This window comes from Terrapene carolina, unplaced genomic scaffold (genome assembly GCF_002925995.2).
Source record: "Terrapene carolina triunguis isolate 2854851 unplaced genomic scaffold, T_m_triunguis-2.0 Scaffold89, whole genome shotgun sequence".
NCBI lineage: Eukaryota > Metazoa > Chordata > Testudines > Emydidae > Terrapene > Terrapene triunguis.
Genome location: NW_020664440.1, coordinates 4,239,168 through 4,254,678, shown reverse-complemented (window position 1 = coordinate 4,254,678; position 15,511 = coordinate 4,239,168). Strand labels below are relative to the sequence as shown.

At 43.1% G+C, this 15,511-nt stretch overlaps 1 protein-coding gene across 1 annotated transcript in view; it reads left to right on the top strand.

Annotated features, from left to right (window-relative positions):
* PRICKLE2 (prickle planar cell polarity protein 2) overlaps positions 1-15,511 on the top strand; it is a 105,143-nt gene that overhangs the window by 54,448 nt on the left and 35,184 nt on the right. The window contains exons 3-4 of the mRNA XM_024192707.1: positions 12,844-12,957; positions 14,925-15,062. Of these exons, the coding sequence (XP_024048475.1) occupies positions 12,844-12,957; positions 14,925-15,062 (252 nt within the window). The remainder of the gene's footprint in view (positions 1-12,843; positions 12,958-14,924; positions 15,063-15,511) is intronic.

Genomic DNA, 15,511 nt, shown 5'->3' with positions numbered 1-15,511 from the left:
TCCCTGCAGGTATGTTCCATTAAGGGCATACATTTAAAATTGTAAGTGTGTAGTTTCTATATTGTTGGACACTGCAGGAGGGAGTGGGGAGGTTGGAGTTCCCAGGGGTTGTGGTTTGTTAGCTAGAGAAATTTAGACCAAGGTTTAACATCCCTACTTCATTTCTGACTAGGAGGGATTTTTGCGGGTTTATAGCTTGTTACAGGAGCACTCGTTTGCTCTTCCAGTGGCTTTCGAAATTCAAAGCGGCGTCAGTGCTGGTTCCAATTTTTCAGAAATGTCGTATAGACTGAGCTACAGAGATATTTAAAAGCCCCGTCAAAGCCAAACGCTTGACGCAGCCTTAATGTTGGCATCTGTACTGTGCCTCAATAATATGAGATAAGGGGATGTGATGGGCATGTTCTGTAAGCTGAACAAAAGATAGTAGTTAATGGTCCTCTCTTTCAACTGCCCCATAACCTCCAACCGGGTGTCCTGTCATTCCCAGACTGAAACCCCCCTTTATGTAGCAAAAAAATTTAATCCCCTCTTGTTGATAGCACAGTTGCTCAGGACAAGTCCCTTAAAAGTTATAAAAATATGATCTAAGGTAATATTAATAGTGCTAAGGGTCATGAGACCAATTTCTTCCACAACGAACACTGCAATCTTGGCCTTGAGAGCTTTGCAACATGGTGTGAAATGAGCAGCTGTCACAGAGAATCTATTCAATAGTTAATACATTCAGTGGCTTCTGTTTTGTATCTTTGGCTAGACATATACGAAGGAGGCTTAGTTTATAATACCCTCAAGCTACAACAGTAGCTATTCTAGCCGTTAAACTGTAAGGCAAAGAACAGCCAAGGGTCTCCTATAGATTTAGTCAAATTCGTAGACTTAACCACTAAATTAAAGTTGTCAACTATTGCAGCTTTGCATACGGGAGAAGGAAAATGTATTTTTAGATGCATTTTAGATGCTCTGCCTTGCTTTGCTACCTGTGCATTGCTCAGGTTGTGCAAAAGGAACAGACCCCATCTCCCAGCTGAAGATTGCACAGGGTTGGGGAGTTCCCAACAGAGAAAAGGCCAGTATTGCCAGGTCACCCTTGCTACAGCCCCGATGCAGCGGATGTGTTGGTGGCAGACAATAGAAGTGGCCAGGGCATGCCGTGTTCTGACAGATGTTCCCTTGGGGCCCTTTGCCAGCTGGCACAGGTTACAGTTGCCTCACGCTGCTCTAGAGTCATAGATTTGTTTTACTTGGAATATGTTTTATTGTCTCTATAGATTCATCCTCTAACGTGCTGTGGGGCTATGCTGGGAATCAGGGAACAGTAACCCTGTTCATGGTGCCTGCCTCTCTCTCTGCTTCACTGAATGTAATCACGATAAAGTGGAGAATCCAACCCGTTGTTCAGTGGGATCAATTTGGTCCTCTTTAGCTGATGGAAATGGTTTGATTCTTGTGGAATTTCCCTTCCCTGACTTGTACTATCAGGGAGTTAATTAGCTTGTTTGTATAAACCGTTAACATCAGAAACCAGATGCTGATAGTTCTCCATTTATTTTTCTTTTCTTTAAACTGAATCCAAAGTAGTTTACATGTTTTGAAACTGGAAGTGTATGTGTCCTGGGCAGCAGAGGTAAGAAGCAGGGGAAATATCAAGGACAGGGAAATTAAAATTGACACATCCCACCGTGTTAGGTCTAACATTCTACAGAAGCTTTATTTCAGCATGCAACATCTGCTACCTTTGCATGTTACAGTGTGGCTCCAAGTGTTATATTCTACTGTAAATACGAAAGAATTCTCAGTTGGTGCGCTCTGGTGGATCTCTAAACATGCCAATTACGGTACCTGCAGTAAATGATTATCCCAATTCTTGCAGGCTCCTGGGATTAGTGCTGTTGGGAGGGTTTTTGATGCAGTGAGTTGGTAGATCCCAGCATAAAATAACTGCTAATCATTTTTCCAAGTGATCTTAAAGGGTCATTGTAAGGCTACAGTTAGGGTTTGTCCCCTCCTCGTCTCCCTCCCAGGCTTTTACAAAATCTAACACTAGTCGATATTTTTCCACGATTTCATTCTTTTTCTGTAATGCCAGTGAAGTCAGCTTGCTTAAAGAATGTTTGCAAACCAAGCCTTGCAGAGTTCTGCTAGAGCATGAGAAAAGGAGTTTGATTGAGTAGAACATCACTGAAACTGACTCATCTACCTCTGCCATCCATGCCAAGAGAAATGGAAGAAGTAAAACCAGCGAAAAGTTTATGGGGTCATTGGTAACAAAGGGATTTTTTAACTCTTAATATTTTTTTTAACTGTCTCTGTCCCTTTAAATATGACTAGAAAGACAACAGGAACAACAGTGCCGGATAATGATTGAATAAGAAACGTGGCAGAATTCTGATTTGCCAGTAAGAGTTCTGAGCAATCCCCATAAAAAGAGCCAGATCCTCAGCTAGCGTAAATTGGCATATTGAGATGTCTCCATTTGGTCCTATGCCACCCTCTCTGCAGCCCTGGGTGTCTTGATGGGGGAGGAATGTCCTCTGATTTTAAAGTAGCTGAGAATCTGACCCATGATGTACACCAGATAATTCAGATCTACCTGTGCTTTGCCATTAGACCTCCAGAATTTGAAAGCCCCAGTTTCTAAGGGCCCTTGAGGGTGCACGTAGACTTATAGGGTGATGAAGTTCTCATCCCACCTAGGATTTTCATCTACGATACACCTTACCCGAGTACACCTGTCTTGTACCGTGAGGCTTAAAATCAAAGACAGAATGATTTCCAGCGCCGGAGGCATGGGATTATATGCACACCTTGGTGTTCCTCAATTATAATATGGATTAATGTGGTTTTAAATACTAACAAACATACAAGGATTCTTTTAATATGATTTCTTTCCTGCCAGAGAGATTTATTTATTCTTCCTGCGTGATCGCCGCTGGGCTCCATTAGCTAGTCAAATTGTTTGTGGTCGCACCCCGATCTTAGATGAGTTTTTATTTGTTCTCTGTGGGTGTTTATCGCTAGGTCCATTTCCACACTTGTTATCCAAATCTAGTTCACCCCCCTGTGCACGTCCTCTTACCCCCCCCACACACACACTCTGTCTCTCTGAGCCAGAACAATGGTTCAGCCCAGTATGGAATGTTTAGGGAGGAAATTAAGTGGAGAGATTCCAGAGGCTCACGCCAAAATCCAGTCTTCGTGTATTAAAATAGAAAAAATAATTGGCCTCACAAAACGTTTTGCCTTCCTAGTTTGGATTTAATTATAGTGTCCAGCCCCTGCTCTGGACAGAAAGCGGGTGAGGGAAGGGATGGTCTTCTGATTAAGCCATTGGATCTGGGAGTTGAGATCTGGGTTCAACTCCTGACTTTTCCACAGACTCCCTGTGTGACCGTAAACCAGCTATTTAATCTCACTGCTCCTTAGATCTCCATCTGTAAGATGGAGGATATAAATACCTCCTTTCTGTCTTGTCTGTTGAGCTTGTTAGCCCTTCAGGGCAGGGTCTCTCTCTTACTATGTGTATGTACAGTGCTTAGCACATGGGCCTAGATCTCAGTGAGGGGAACCTAGACATTACTGGGGTACGACTGCTACGAATAGTAAGTACTAGTCATCTGTCTGTGGTATCTGACTAGCTGTTTATGTGTTGACTTAATACAAAGGCTGTTTATCAAAATATATTGTATCATACACTATTCATGGGGAAACATGATGGGCCAAATTTTCAGAGGGATTTTAACCCTTCCTCTAATTTTGCAGCTGCTGTAATTTTCATGCATAGAAGTTGTAGAATTGTGTTCCATGGACAAGTAAATAAGGGCACATGCAAAATTCTGGAGGTATATTTTTTTAATTTAGCCCAGTCTGAACCATATAAATATAAACTCCAACTACAGCAAGAGAACAGTGTTCATTTCTTCAGAGGTATGTCAGTTTTAAACACACACTATTAAAGTCCATGAACCATCTTGTAAAAATGCCATTTAATAAGTGAGTCTTCAGGGAGAAGTCAGAGTGGGACTAGAACCTGGATCCCTGAGTTTTAAGTGCTCCGCCGGATGAGTTCCAGAAGCAGCTTTGCTAGTTCAAGCCAGTGCAGACGTGTTTAAACTGTTTGCTGCATTCTTCCCACTTAAGCCAACGTTCATTTTCAAGCTCTCACACAGAGGGTCATGAGATGAGGCCACAAGTGGATTTCACACACACACACATGTACCATCAGAAACGGCCCCACACCTCATTATGTAAACAGCTCTGCATGCCGACATGATAAATTCACTTTCGGTGAGGGGTCAGTGAGGAGGGATAAAAGCTCTATATGTTCCCAGATAGGATTGTAGAATCAGGAGCTCTCTGCTGCATAAGCAAATCCTGCAGCAATGCTAGCTCTCTCTCATGAGTCCCCTCCTGGTCCCTGATTAGTCACAGGTAAGATGTGACTCATCATCCCACTGTCACTGGTGGACTTCAATGCATCCTGCTGCCTGACTGACTGCTGACATTCATGGATTTTGCACAGAGCCATGGGCTGGATATAAATGTGTGCCTCTCAGTAACTCCTGATTGAACAATATGCTGCAGATCCACACCCAGTTATATACCTAATGCTTTTAGTTTGCATAGGGCTAGATCCTGCAAAGTTCTGAGTGTGCTGGCCATGATCCAAGGAAGCACTTGAGCATGTGCTTGACTTTAAGCACACGAGTGAAGCTCATCACCAGAAGCAAGCTCCCCACAGATCGGGACACACCAACTCAAAGCGGTACCAGACCCTGCCCAAACAACAGATGCAAAACCTGCAGACATAATATCTCCACTGGTACGATGATCAGTACCCCCCACAACAGATCCTTCAAGATGCACGGTTCCTATACATGTCAATGACAACCTGTGGTGTATCTCATCCAGTGCACTAAATGCCCCAACAACAACTATGTGGGTGAAACCAGAAAATCACTACGCTCTCGAATGAACTTGCACAGAAAAATGATAACCGACAAAAGCACCCTATCATCCGTATGTGATCTTTTCACAAAGCGATCGCTCCATATCTGATCTCTCAGTCCTTGTCCTCAAGGGAAACCTGCACAACACCTTCAAAAGACAAGCCTGGGAGCTGTTTAAAACCCATGTTCAGTGTCTAGATCAACCAAACCCAGGTACTTAAGCTTCCTGCATTAATGATCTTGGAACTTTGGCAACATACATCACATGCTAAGAAAGGCATTCGGGACAGGCTGGGTTGAAGCTGAGATGTTGAAAATACCAACTATGTAACACACTGCCCATGTGATCACGTCTCCTTTAGTTGTGTTGGCCAGACACGAGAATATTGTTACTTTATCACAGGTAAACAAGTTCTCCTATAGCCCCAGAGTTTGAGAGCCGTGGCTTTGATATTGAAGGCTCTGATAGTACAGTAATGAAGACCATTCAGCTATCTGGATAGAAAACAGAGGGAGATCAGTATCCCTGTGTTATGTTTTAAGAGCAATAAAGCTTTTAAATATTAAAAAGTTATTTATGTTGTGGAATTGTATTTCAGATGGTTGTTGCTACAATGATCCCAATGAAACCGAAGCAGAGGACTAGCCTGAACTGTAAAAAGGGCTTTATTTTGGCAATTGGAGTAACCAGATCCCAGACTGACATTTTAATGAGAAATAAGTAAATAAGAGGGTCTCATTGGCATGTGGCTGTAGAAACATGAGAGCGATTATTTTTTAGACCAGCTGATGCAGTTTATATTTCTAAACACTCAAGCTCAAATGTTCAGATACCATCCAGAGTTTGTCATGGGAGGAAAAAATAATGGTTGAGCCCCACTTTGCTACAGCAGCTCAAGGCAAAAGAGAGAGCTGATGCTACTCCCAATTTCTTGCACATGGAATGTCTTTGTCAAACAATAGCTTGAATCCCTGCAGTGTGTGTGCAACCTTTTCTTTCTGAAAGAGGTTCTGCATACTTAGTCACCAGAAGAAAATAGATTCACCAAAGGAATCTGAAGTTATCATTTATTCATACTTTGAAGGTTAAACTTCTAAACTGAGGAATTAAACTGAAAAACAGCTCCAGAACGAAGACTGGAAAACATACAAGCATTTGTGTACTAATGTAATTATTTCCCTCAATTAATTGAATAGAGTTGGCTCAACTTTAAAGAATTTTTTTTCCCAAGTTTCATTTTACAAGGATTTTTTTTTCTCTTGAAGGAGCTATTAATTTCCAAAATACTTATTAGCTTTTTTGCTAGTAATGTCGTCTTTAAAATGTATATTGTTTGATCTACTTTTTGAGGTGGATGGGGGAAGATGAGACCACATACTTTGGGAAAAGAACGATCAGTATAAAGATCAATCTTTCATTTTGTCTTGTTTTCCTCTGCTTGTTTTGTGAATTTCAGTGTGTGTGTGTGTGTGAGAGAGAGAGAGAGAGAGAGAGAGAGACCTCCTTAAAAGCAAGACTAGGCCTGTTGAAGCTATTCCCCTTGTCTTGCCGGTATTTCTGAGTCCCACCCTACAATGCCTTTCTATTCCATTACTGTCAGGTTACTGGTCCAGGTTGTATCTTGGGGTCTGTGACGTGGGTTAACTTTTATTAGGATTTGGCCTGAGATGTTTTAAATTCCTTCACGGCCGATCTAATTCAAATCTGACACCAGTCACAGAGGAGAGAGGAACACAGATTAATTCAGAGTGAAATCTAACCTAGCCTCCTCAAGAGCCTATGAATTATAACAGTGCTTTCTAAAATAGCTACAGACAAAGGAGGTTGTTACAAAGAGAAATAACACAAAACTGAACTTTTATGATGTATGTGGCAAAAGTACTGAATAATGTAGTAATTAAAAATAATTAACATTAAAAAAACCAAACATTATTTGGTTACGCTACAACACGATTCCGTGGTGTAATCAAATCTTATATACATTTCCGGCCTCCCCCAGAGCCTGCAGAAATCAGTGGAAAGACTCCCATTCATGTCTGTGGGCTTTGAATTAGGTCCTTACATAGCATCTTCCATCTGTATTTTACACGTGATGAATTAAAAGTACAATGATTCACTGTGTGCAGACAAATGACATTATACCCATTTCACAGTTAAGCCGACTGAGACTTGGAAAGAACAAAATTTTCAGATGTCTCTACTTATTTGGGGTGCCCATCATGAATTCTCCTTCATTATTATTATTATTTATTAGCATTACCTAATGCCAACAAGCCCTAGTCATGGACCAGAACCCCACTGAGCTAGCTCTGTACAAACAAGAACAAATAGACAGTCACTTAGGGCCTGCTTTTCAGAAGTGCTGAATACTCACTGTTCTCACTGACATCACAGACTTGGAAGTGCTTAGCACTAGAGCTGTTTGGAAATTGGCCGGGGGAGAGTCTGGGGATAATTCTGACTTTTTGTCAGAAAGAAAAGGAAAACTGACACATTTTAGGTTTTTCAATGAAAAGTTGAAGTTTTCCACAGAAAGCAGAAGCTATCCCTGAAAGTTTTTTGTTTAATCAAAAATACCATTTTCTTTCAGAAAAACAAAGTTTTCAACGAGGCTGGTGCACTTCTGAAATCAGGCCCTGGGTATCTCAATTTGGCCCCCACAAATTAATGGATGTTGTTGAAACTCTTCACTTTCGTGACCTTTCCAAAAGAATAGAACGTGTGATTCCTGCCTCACAGTTCCTGTAACCATTAAACCATAAACCCTATCCAGCCGTGAATTGATATATAGAAGCCATTAAGGGTACAGTAAACAGCTAAACAATAGACTAAACATAGAGAACTGTGATAGCTTCTAAAGTAGGTTAACACCAAGGATTTGTCATATTCCTTGGTATAAACTTTCATTTCCTGGCACATTTGCTCTAAGCTGAAAACCCATTTATTTCCAAACTATTTTTTTCCCTACCACCGTGTGAACCTTCCGTACGGAGAGAGAATTGCCATCAAATGTGAGATTCTCTTTCACACACGTGAATTTGTCTCAGACTGGGTGAGACAAATGCTTTATGCTCTCCTGCTGCAACCTGGCTGAATCTCGGTGCAGTCTGTCAGGACCCAGCGCGGCCGACAAATCAGTAATGGAACTGGGCAAATAACGGATATGTTGGTTCAGTGGCACACCAACAAAATCCGGAGAAAAATTGCTTCGGGTCAATCCAGAATGACCATTTAAAAATGTTTCTCACTGAAACAGAAACAACAATTTTGTCCAACCCAAAATGAAACATTTTCAGGAGTGTTTTTTTTTTAAGTTAAATCTAGGTCCATTTCTAAACAAAATCTCATTTTGGAATGAAAAGTCAAAATGTTTTGACTATTTTGATTTCCCCCCCCCCCATTTTTTGCAGCCAAAACTATTCACCAAATTCAATCCGAATTCATGAACACTTTTGGTCGTCCCTCAGCTGCATTTTTCAGCAAGTTATGTGGTGCACACACTAAAAATTGCCCAACTGTACTCAATAATGCCTCAGATAATGGGACTTCAACCTCTGTGTGTGTTAAACACTACATGATCTGCAAAAAAACTGTATAGGATGGATACAGACAGCATCTGTTCTACACAGCCATGAACGCTCAATGGCTCAGTGATTGGCCCAGTCCTAGGGAAAAGAATTCAGTCCTGTGCCCACATCATATCGCTGAGGGATGCATTAGGGGAAGGAATCTTTCTCCCCCCAGGCCACAGAGCTGTTCCACAGTTGCTGCTTCAGCCTACAATTTCTGCATGTGTAATAAGTCCCCACCACTGCAAGGAAGATGGGAGTGGGTGGGATTTGCATAGGAAAGATTCCCAGCTCCGATGCAACTTCTCCTTTGCATTGGGGCATAGAGCTGTACTCCATGTAGGCAGAGTGCCATCACCTGCACGACCTTCTCCAAAACCCCCAATGGAACCTCTCACACCAGGTCCACTGTCACGGTGCCTTCCCTACCCTTGGAAGGATTTCCCCCTCAATACCTAGCTGAGACCCTTCACTTAAGGTGTCAGACACTTAGGGCTTGTCTACACTTACCGGTAGATCGGCACTGCTGCAATCGATGCAGCAAGTGTCGATTTAGTGGGTCTGGTGAAGACACGCTAAATCGATGGAAGAACACTCTCCCATCGATTTGTGTACTCCACCTCCCCGAGAAGCGTAAGGGAAGTTGACGGAAGATGCTCGCCCGTCGACACAGCGCAGTGTAGCCGCTGTGGTAAGTGGATCTAACTACATCGACTTCAGTGACGTTATTCACGTCACTGAAGTTGCTTAAGTTAGATCGATTTACCGCGGTAGTGTAGACCAGCCCTTGTATAAATGCACAAGGTAAAAAGCACATCAAGAGTTCGGAAGCTGCATCTCCATTTCCTTGCTCCAGAAGCCATAAACAAATTATATTTTTCCTTAAAAAAAAAAAAAAAACAGTAGACAAAAGGCATCCAAGGGCTGGATTCTGGCTTTGTTCTTACACACACGCTCACAAAATCAGCAATTATAAGACAGGTTGTGAGTAACCTGATTTTCCCCAAACCCAGGAAGCTGACATTCCAGAGACCCTCCTGGTGTTCCAGGGCAGGACGATGTCTGGGTGTGGAACCCTTCCCATGGCCTCTATGCGCTCTTTCCCCACTTCATCCATTTCTCTTCCAGGTGCTAGTCATTAACATGGGAGACGTGCAGGGAGGACAGAATGCATGGGGTTAACCATGTTTAAAGCCTCACTCCTGCTGTGCTGACTCCTGAGAATCCAGGAAACTTTTTTTTAAATAACCGTACTTGTTCCCTTTCCCCCAAGTTGTCTCCATGTCCCTAACCCATGAGCTCCTTGGGAAAGGGACCGTCCCTTCTTGAATGTCTAGAAAGCACCTAGTGCACTGTGGGCACGAACAGCAGCAAAATATAACAACCGCTCTGTTTTTCCATTGTTAGAGTGCACCCATTTGGGGCAAGGATTTGGCCCTTCGGGTAAATACAAGCAGAAACACCAGCCAGGGGAAATATGACTGTGCAGAATCCCACATGCTGAATCATGTGGCAGTCCCAAGGCATTACCTCCCCAGGGAGGAGGGTCATTACTCATAGGGAACAGACAGATGCCTTCGTGAGGACAGTCCCTCCGCTGACTCTGCAGATCGACAGATACCGCGTGGAAGGCCTGCCTAAGCTGATCTGAATATCAAAAAATGTTTCAGGTTCATTTTAGGCAACACCGCGCAGGTCTGGGCCTGCTATTTTTGTTTTATTTTGTTTTGTTTTCCAAACTAATTTGCCCATCCCTACAGAAATATTTTGCTAAATTTATGGGAGCTGGCTCCAGCGAGCCTCCTGAGATTAAATAGAAAAATCCCCAGAGGAAGCACTAATGGCCATACGCGCAGATCTTTCTGTCTGATGGCCAAGAAACAAACACCTAGTTACCAGATACCGGATTGCAGACCTGCATTAGATCCGTAGCTCCTTTAGCATACGGTGTGTGTCTTACAGCTCATTACTTGAGGGACCTGAACAACATAATTTAATTTGGCAGCTAGTCAAGAAGAAATTATTTCTGGACTCCTTCAACTTCAAGGACACATTGTGCATAAGATCTTCATTTACAACAATCTGAGCCCAGGTGATACAGAGCAAAGAGGCTAAGCTATCGGTACAGACACTTGAGTGGAAATCTTGCAAAGAGAATTCAGCAGACCTCAGTAATATGGAGGGTGGTATAGCCCAGCACATAGATGAAAGGTATGGCAGTCAGAGCTCCTGCTGGAATGTATAAGTAACTCTGCTACCGACTAGCTACGTGACCCTGGATAAATCAATTAACATCTGTACGCGTCAGTTAGCCCTTCCTAAAGGGGCTGTATTTCCTACCTGGCACAGTGTTGTAAGGCTTAATTGTTTGTAAAGTACTTGGATATCCTTGGGATGAAGGATGCTCTATAAATGCAAAGTAAGTATTACTGTATTTAGTATTTGATTTATTATTTTTAAATAAGAGTTATTTGGAACTTTCCATTTCTTTTCTGGTTTCCACACTAGAAGGTTGGTTGTCTGTCTGTTGCATTAGCGAAACTAATTCTGTGCCATCTGTTTGGCTCATTGCGTATTGCCCAACGGGTTCTCGGGATCCAGCAGTCCATACTGCATGTAAGACCCTCGCCATCAGCAGAGCAAAAGTACATATGGAGGCATGTAAAAAACTCATCATCAGTATGAAAGCAATGACGGGAGGGTTGGAGATTAGGATTGCTTCAGCTAAGGACTCCAAAATAAAGAGGCTGAGGGAGATTTTCAGAAGCACCTAAGTGACTTGAAAGTTGTTTCAGATTAAGATAGGGTGTGACCTTAAAGTACAATAGCTATTCCAGAATAACGCCATGTGTGAACGAGCCCTCAGAAGCACAAGCCTCATTGGAGATCAGTCCCTTAGGTGTGCTGGCCAGCTTTCCCCCTTAACATGCTATGGCTCCCCCCATCTGTCCTTTTGTGCCCTGTTGCCTCCGTTTGGTGATTGGGATGCAGGGGGTCCATAAGCGCGTTAGGGCTAGAGGAAGGCAGGCCACCTAAAGGGTGAAAAATCTTCTTCAAACCTCTCCTACTCCAGTGGGATGGAGAGTTCCAGGGTAAAGGACCCTCTGCCTAGTTTCTGTCCTTTGAAAGATCTTGTTAGCTGGGGCACCGCAGCCCTAGTTGCTGTTGCAGTGGGGTGGCACCGGGGGAGAGGTGGTCTCTCAGGAAGGTCAGATCCCTTGGTACTTCCTAGGCCAAACCCAGCTTAAATTCCACAGAGGAACTGGTGGGAAGCTGTGCTGTCTGAGCGAAGCACTGCTAAATTAGCAGGCAGCCGCATCTTGCTCTAGATTCAATTTCTACGGTATCGTAAAGTAGAGAGGCACAGCTGGAGATTAACCTTAAGGTGGCGAAGGCACGAGGAGCCGTGCGGAGATCCGCACCCTTCTAACCAAGCACAGATTAAAGAGAGCCATCTGGCCCGCTGCTGCCAGCTGAGCATCTACCCGCCGCTGATTCTTTGCAATTTTCAGAGCTGACCAGTGAGCGTGTTCCCTCGGCCAAAGGGGGACAATTTAATTTCTGTCAAATCTTCTGGGGTGCTCTTCCCAAGCCTTCAAACATCACCACAGCCTCCGTTGAGTTGAGCCTCAGCCAGCAAGCCCTCACCCAAGTCCCAATATCAGCCAGACGACTGATGAGCTGGAGTTGTGCATGTACTTCAAACACACACACACACGCACGGGATCTCCTAGGAGGCGGGCACAATCTCCTAGGAGGCGGGCACGTTGCGCTCCACCGTGCTGTACTTCTAAATAATTGTTTTAATTATATACTCGGAGACTGAAGAGAAAAACAAGCCTTCCAACAGGTTCTATCTGCTGATTATTTTCACAAATTGTTACAGAAAAGACCTTGAGGGTTTCAGAGTAGGTGGAGGCTGAAGTACCCAGTAATACGTTGGGTGCCAGGGAGTAGCATTGTTAACCTCTGTAGCAAAGGCAGGTGCTAACACATTCTCCCGGCCAAGGGAAACATGCTAACAGTATGGACGTTAACAGAGAAAACGGTAAAGAACAACCCCTGAGAGTTAGGTTGGACGTGAAACTCCTGCCATCTCCTCTATCTCTCTTTTTAAAAACAAACTGAGTTGCTTGTTTCCATATATATATATATATATATATATAAAATAACCGGATGGTTTAATTTTAAAGGCTTTTTTTTCCATTTGCACCTTTCATTTTTAGTGACCACTTGCTCTCCAAGTGTTTTGTTCTGTCCGTTGAGGAGAATGTGTCAAAGTCAATCAAGGAATTGTACTGCAGTGCCCTTTTTTAATGTTTAGGTTCACCAGTACTACAGCTGTCTCCCGGAAGACAAAGTGCCCTACGTGAACAGTCCTGGAGAGAAATTGCGCATTAAGCAGCTTTTGCACCAACTGCCGCCGCATGACAATGAGGTGAGTGGTTTAAAAATAATTTAAACATTGCAATATATCATATTTGGCGGTGAGGGGAATGCACCTTTTTGATTTAGCGTTGGTGTCATGATTAGCCGATCCACTGAAAGAATCTTGTGTACGTTACTGCAGCTTTCAGTTGGAGTTTTCTTGATTTCATTTTAAAAAGAACCAATAAACTTTTACATTTTCTATCCTCTATCTGGAATATTGTGCTATGAAAATGGTATGGCCAGGTGCCTTTCACTGTCACATATTGCTGTAAGCTCCCTTATGCAAAACTCCTCTAGAATTTAATAGCCTAACTTTTAAACCAACCTACAGCATTCAGTAACAAGTATCCAATTCTTTATTACATTTTCTAGAATGGTTTAAAAAACCTGTGGACAGGGGAGCTCTTTCTCTGCATATTCATAAATAAATTTCTATAGAACATTAATTTCTTGAGATCCTTACTCATTAAGTCCCTATTAAGGTGATAGATACATTATATATTTAGAAGCTCTTGTTTTGTTTTTTAAAGGTCAAGTTTTAGCTTTAATTTTAATTTTTAAAATTCATCTTCCTAAAATCGGGTGGGTGCAAAATGAAGAAAACTTTCTACACTCAAAGGCAAAAACTTTGTTACAATTGTATTAAGGTTCCGGTTAAATCAACTAGAGCTAGATTTTAAATTAACTCCAAAAGTCTAAAGTCCTGTTTTGTTTCACCTAGGGCTTGCAAATGTCTCTAAACAGGGAGTGATTTTGTATTTGCGCTGAACAGCGAGAGGATGAGTTAAGATCTGTGATTTTATAGACGCTGAACCTCAACTCTGAGTTTCCAGTCAAAACCATTTACAGCAATTTAACGTGTATTCAGATAATTACTGAATCCTGTGTTATTTATGAGACAGCAAAAAAGGGCCTCATCTTTTAAATTCTTTTCTTATGAGTGTGGATGTTGAACTTGAATATCTCATGAAGTTCCGTTGCGTAAACAATGATCCTCACATTGCTCCTCTGCGAAAGACATGTCCGTAACTTGTTTTATCTAGGTCATATTTTAATGTGCTTGTCTGTGCCTGGCAAGATGCCATATAAATACAATGAGGTATTATCAGAATCCAGGAGAATTCCGAACACCGGTGAGGACAGAGTCAAATCCTTCAGGGCCCAATCCTGTAGGCCTTAAGCTTGAGCAGCTCGCTGACAATCTGCAGTGCCTGGCAATAACTAAATACGTCATTTGCTGTTACAAGTTAGGGGCCTGATCCTGGAATTTTTCTGCAACCAGGGAGGGAGTTAGGCGTCCATTTCCCATTGAAACTCAGTTAATTCAATGACTCTACTCCCGTGAGTAAGGAATGTGGGATTGGGCCTGTTACTGCTCATGGCAGTAACATTTCTCCCCAAATGCCATAACCCGATTCCATTGGGATCAAATTAGCTTCAGATCAGATCTGTAAGCACGAAAATAATATCTGAGCTGTGGAAACCTCTCGTTGGCCGAACGTTTGGTGAGATTATAAATCTGATTGTTTACATCCGCCCGTTTCCTGCCCACCCTCCCCCCAAACAATTGGAATCTCTAATACATCCTTAGCTGAAGCTGGACATAGCGTCTTCATCCCATAGCAAATAACGAGTACCGCATCATAAACTTATGAAGAGTGGGTGTCACAGGAGAGCCATTGCTGAGCCATTACTGGGCTGCTCTGATACCTCCGGCATGAAGTAAATGACTATCCGGCCACTGGATTATAAAGAGCACCCATGGTCTCAGCCTTTCCAAACTTGGGCCAGTTCCTGAGCCAGCCTGAATCAGCGTAACTGCATTTTACTCCAGATCACCCCTGCCGAGTCTCAGGGGAGTCGTTCTCACTTGGCGGTAAATCAACCGAGCTTTGAACATAGCAGGCACAGTAACAACAGCTACGTGGGTGGTTCTGTTCATGGTAAAGCAAAATATCCCTGCTTGCCTCTTAGGTCCGCTATTGTAATTCATTGGATGAGGAAGAGAAAAGGGAGCTCAAACTCTTCAGCAATCAAAGGAAAAGGGAGAATCTCGGGAGAGGCAATGTTCGACCATTCCCCGTCACCATGACCGGAGCTATTTGCGAACAGGTAAGTGCCAATTACGGGACATGTTGTTATTCTGCCCAGTGGCATCCTTTGATTCACATGGGGCTTACTACCTCGTGGAAAGCACGGATATACATTAGCTTGGGTTGTTGTAAATGAGAGTAAGCCATTCTTGTCCCTGTGTCGGGCCCTGGGAAGTCTGATCCCCCTGTGCCTATGGAGAAGGAATGCATGCACCTGGTATTCACAGGCATGCACTGCAGTCTCTCTACCTCTGCATCCAGGTTCTCCTGCCAGAAGGCTGAATTTAACCCTTAGGTAACTGGCTAGCTCCCGAGTGGGAGCGGGCTGGGTGTTTTTAGGGGTTTCCCAGGTCAGGTAGCAGGCAGTGGTGTCAATTTCATGCAGGCGTCCCAACCCATCCTGCCTCCTACACAGCTGGAAATACTCCCGATTAATCTCCAGCCTGTGCTCCCCAGAGGAACCACTCC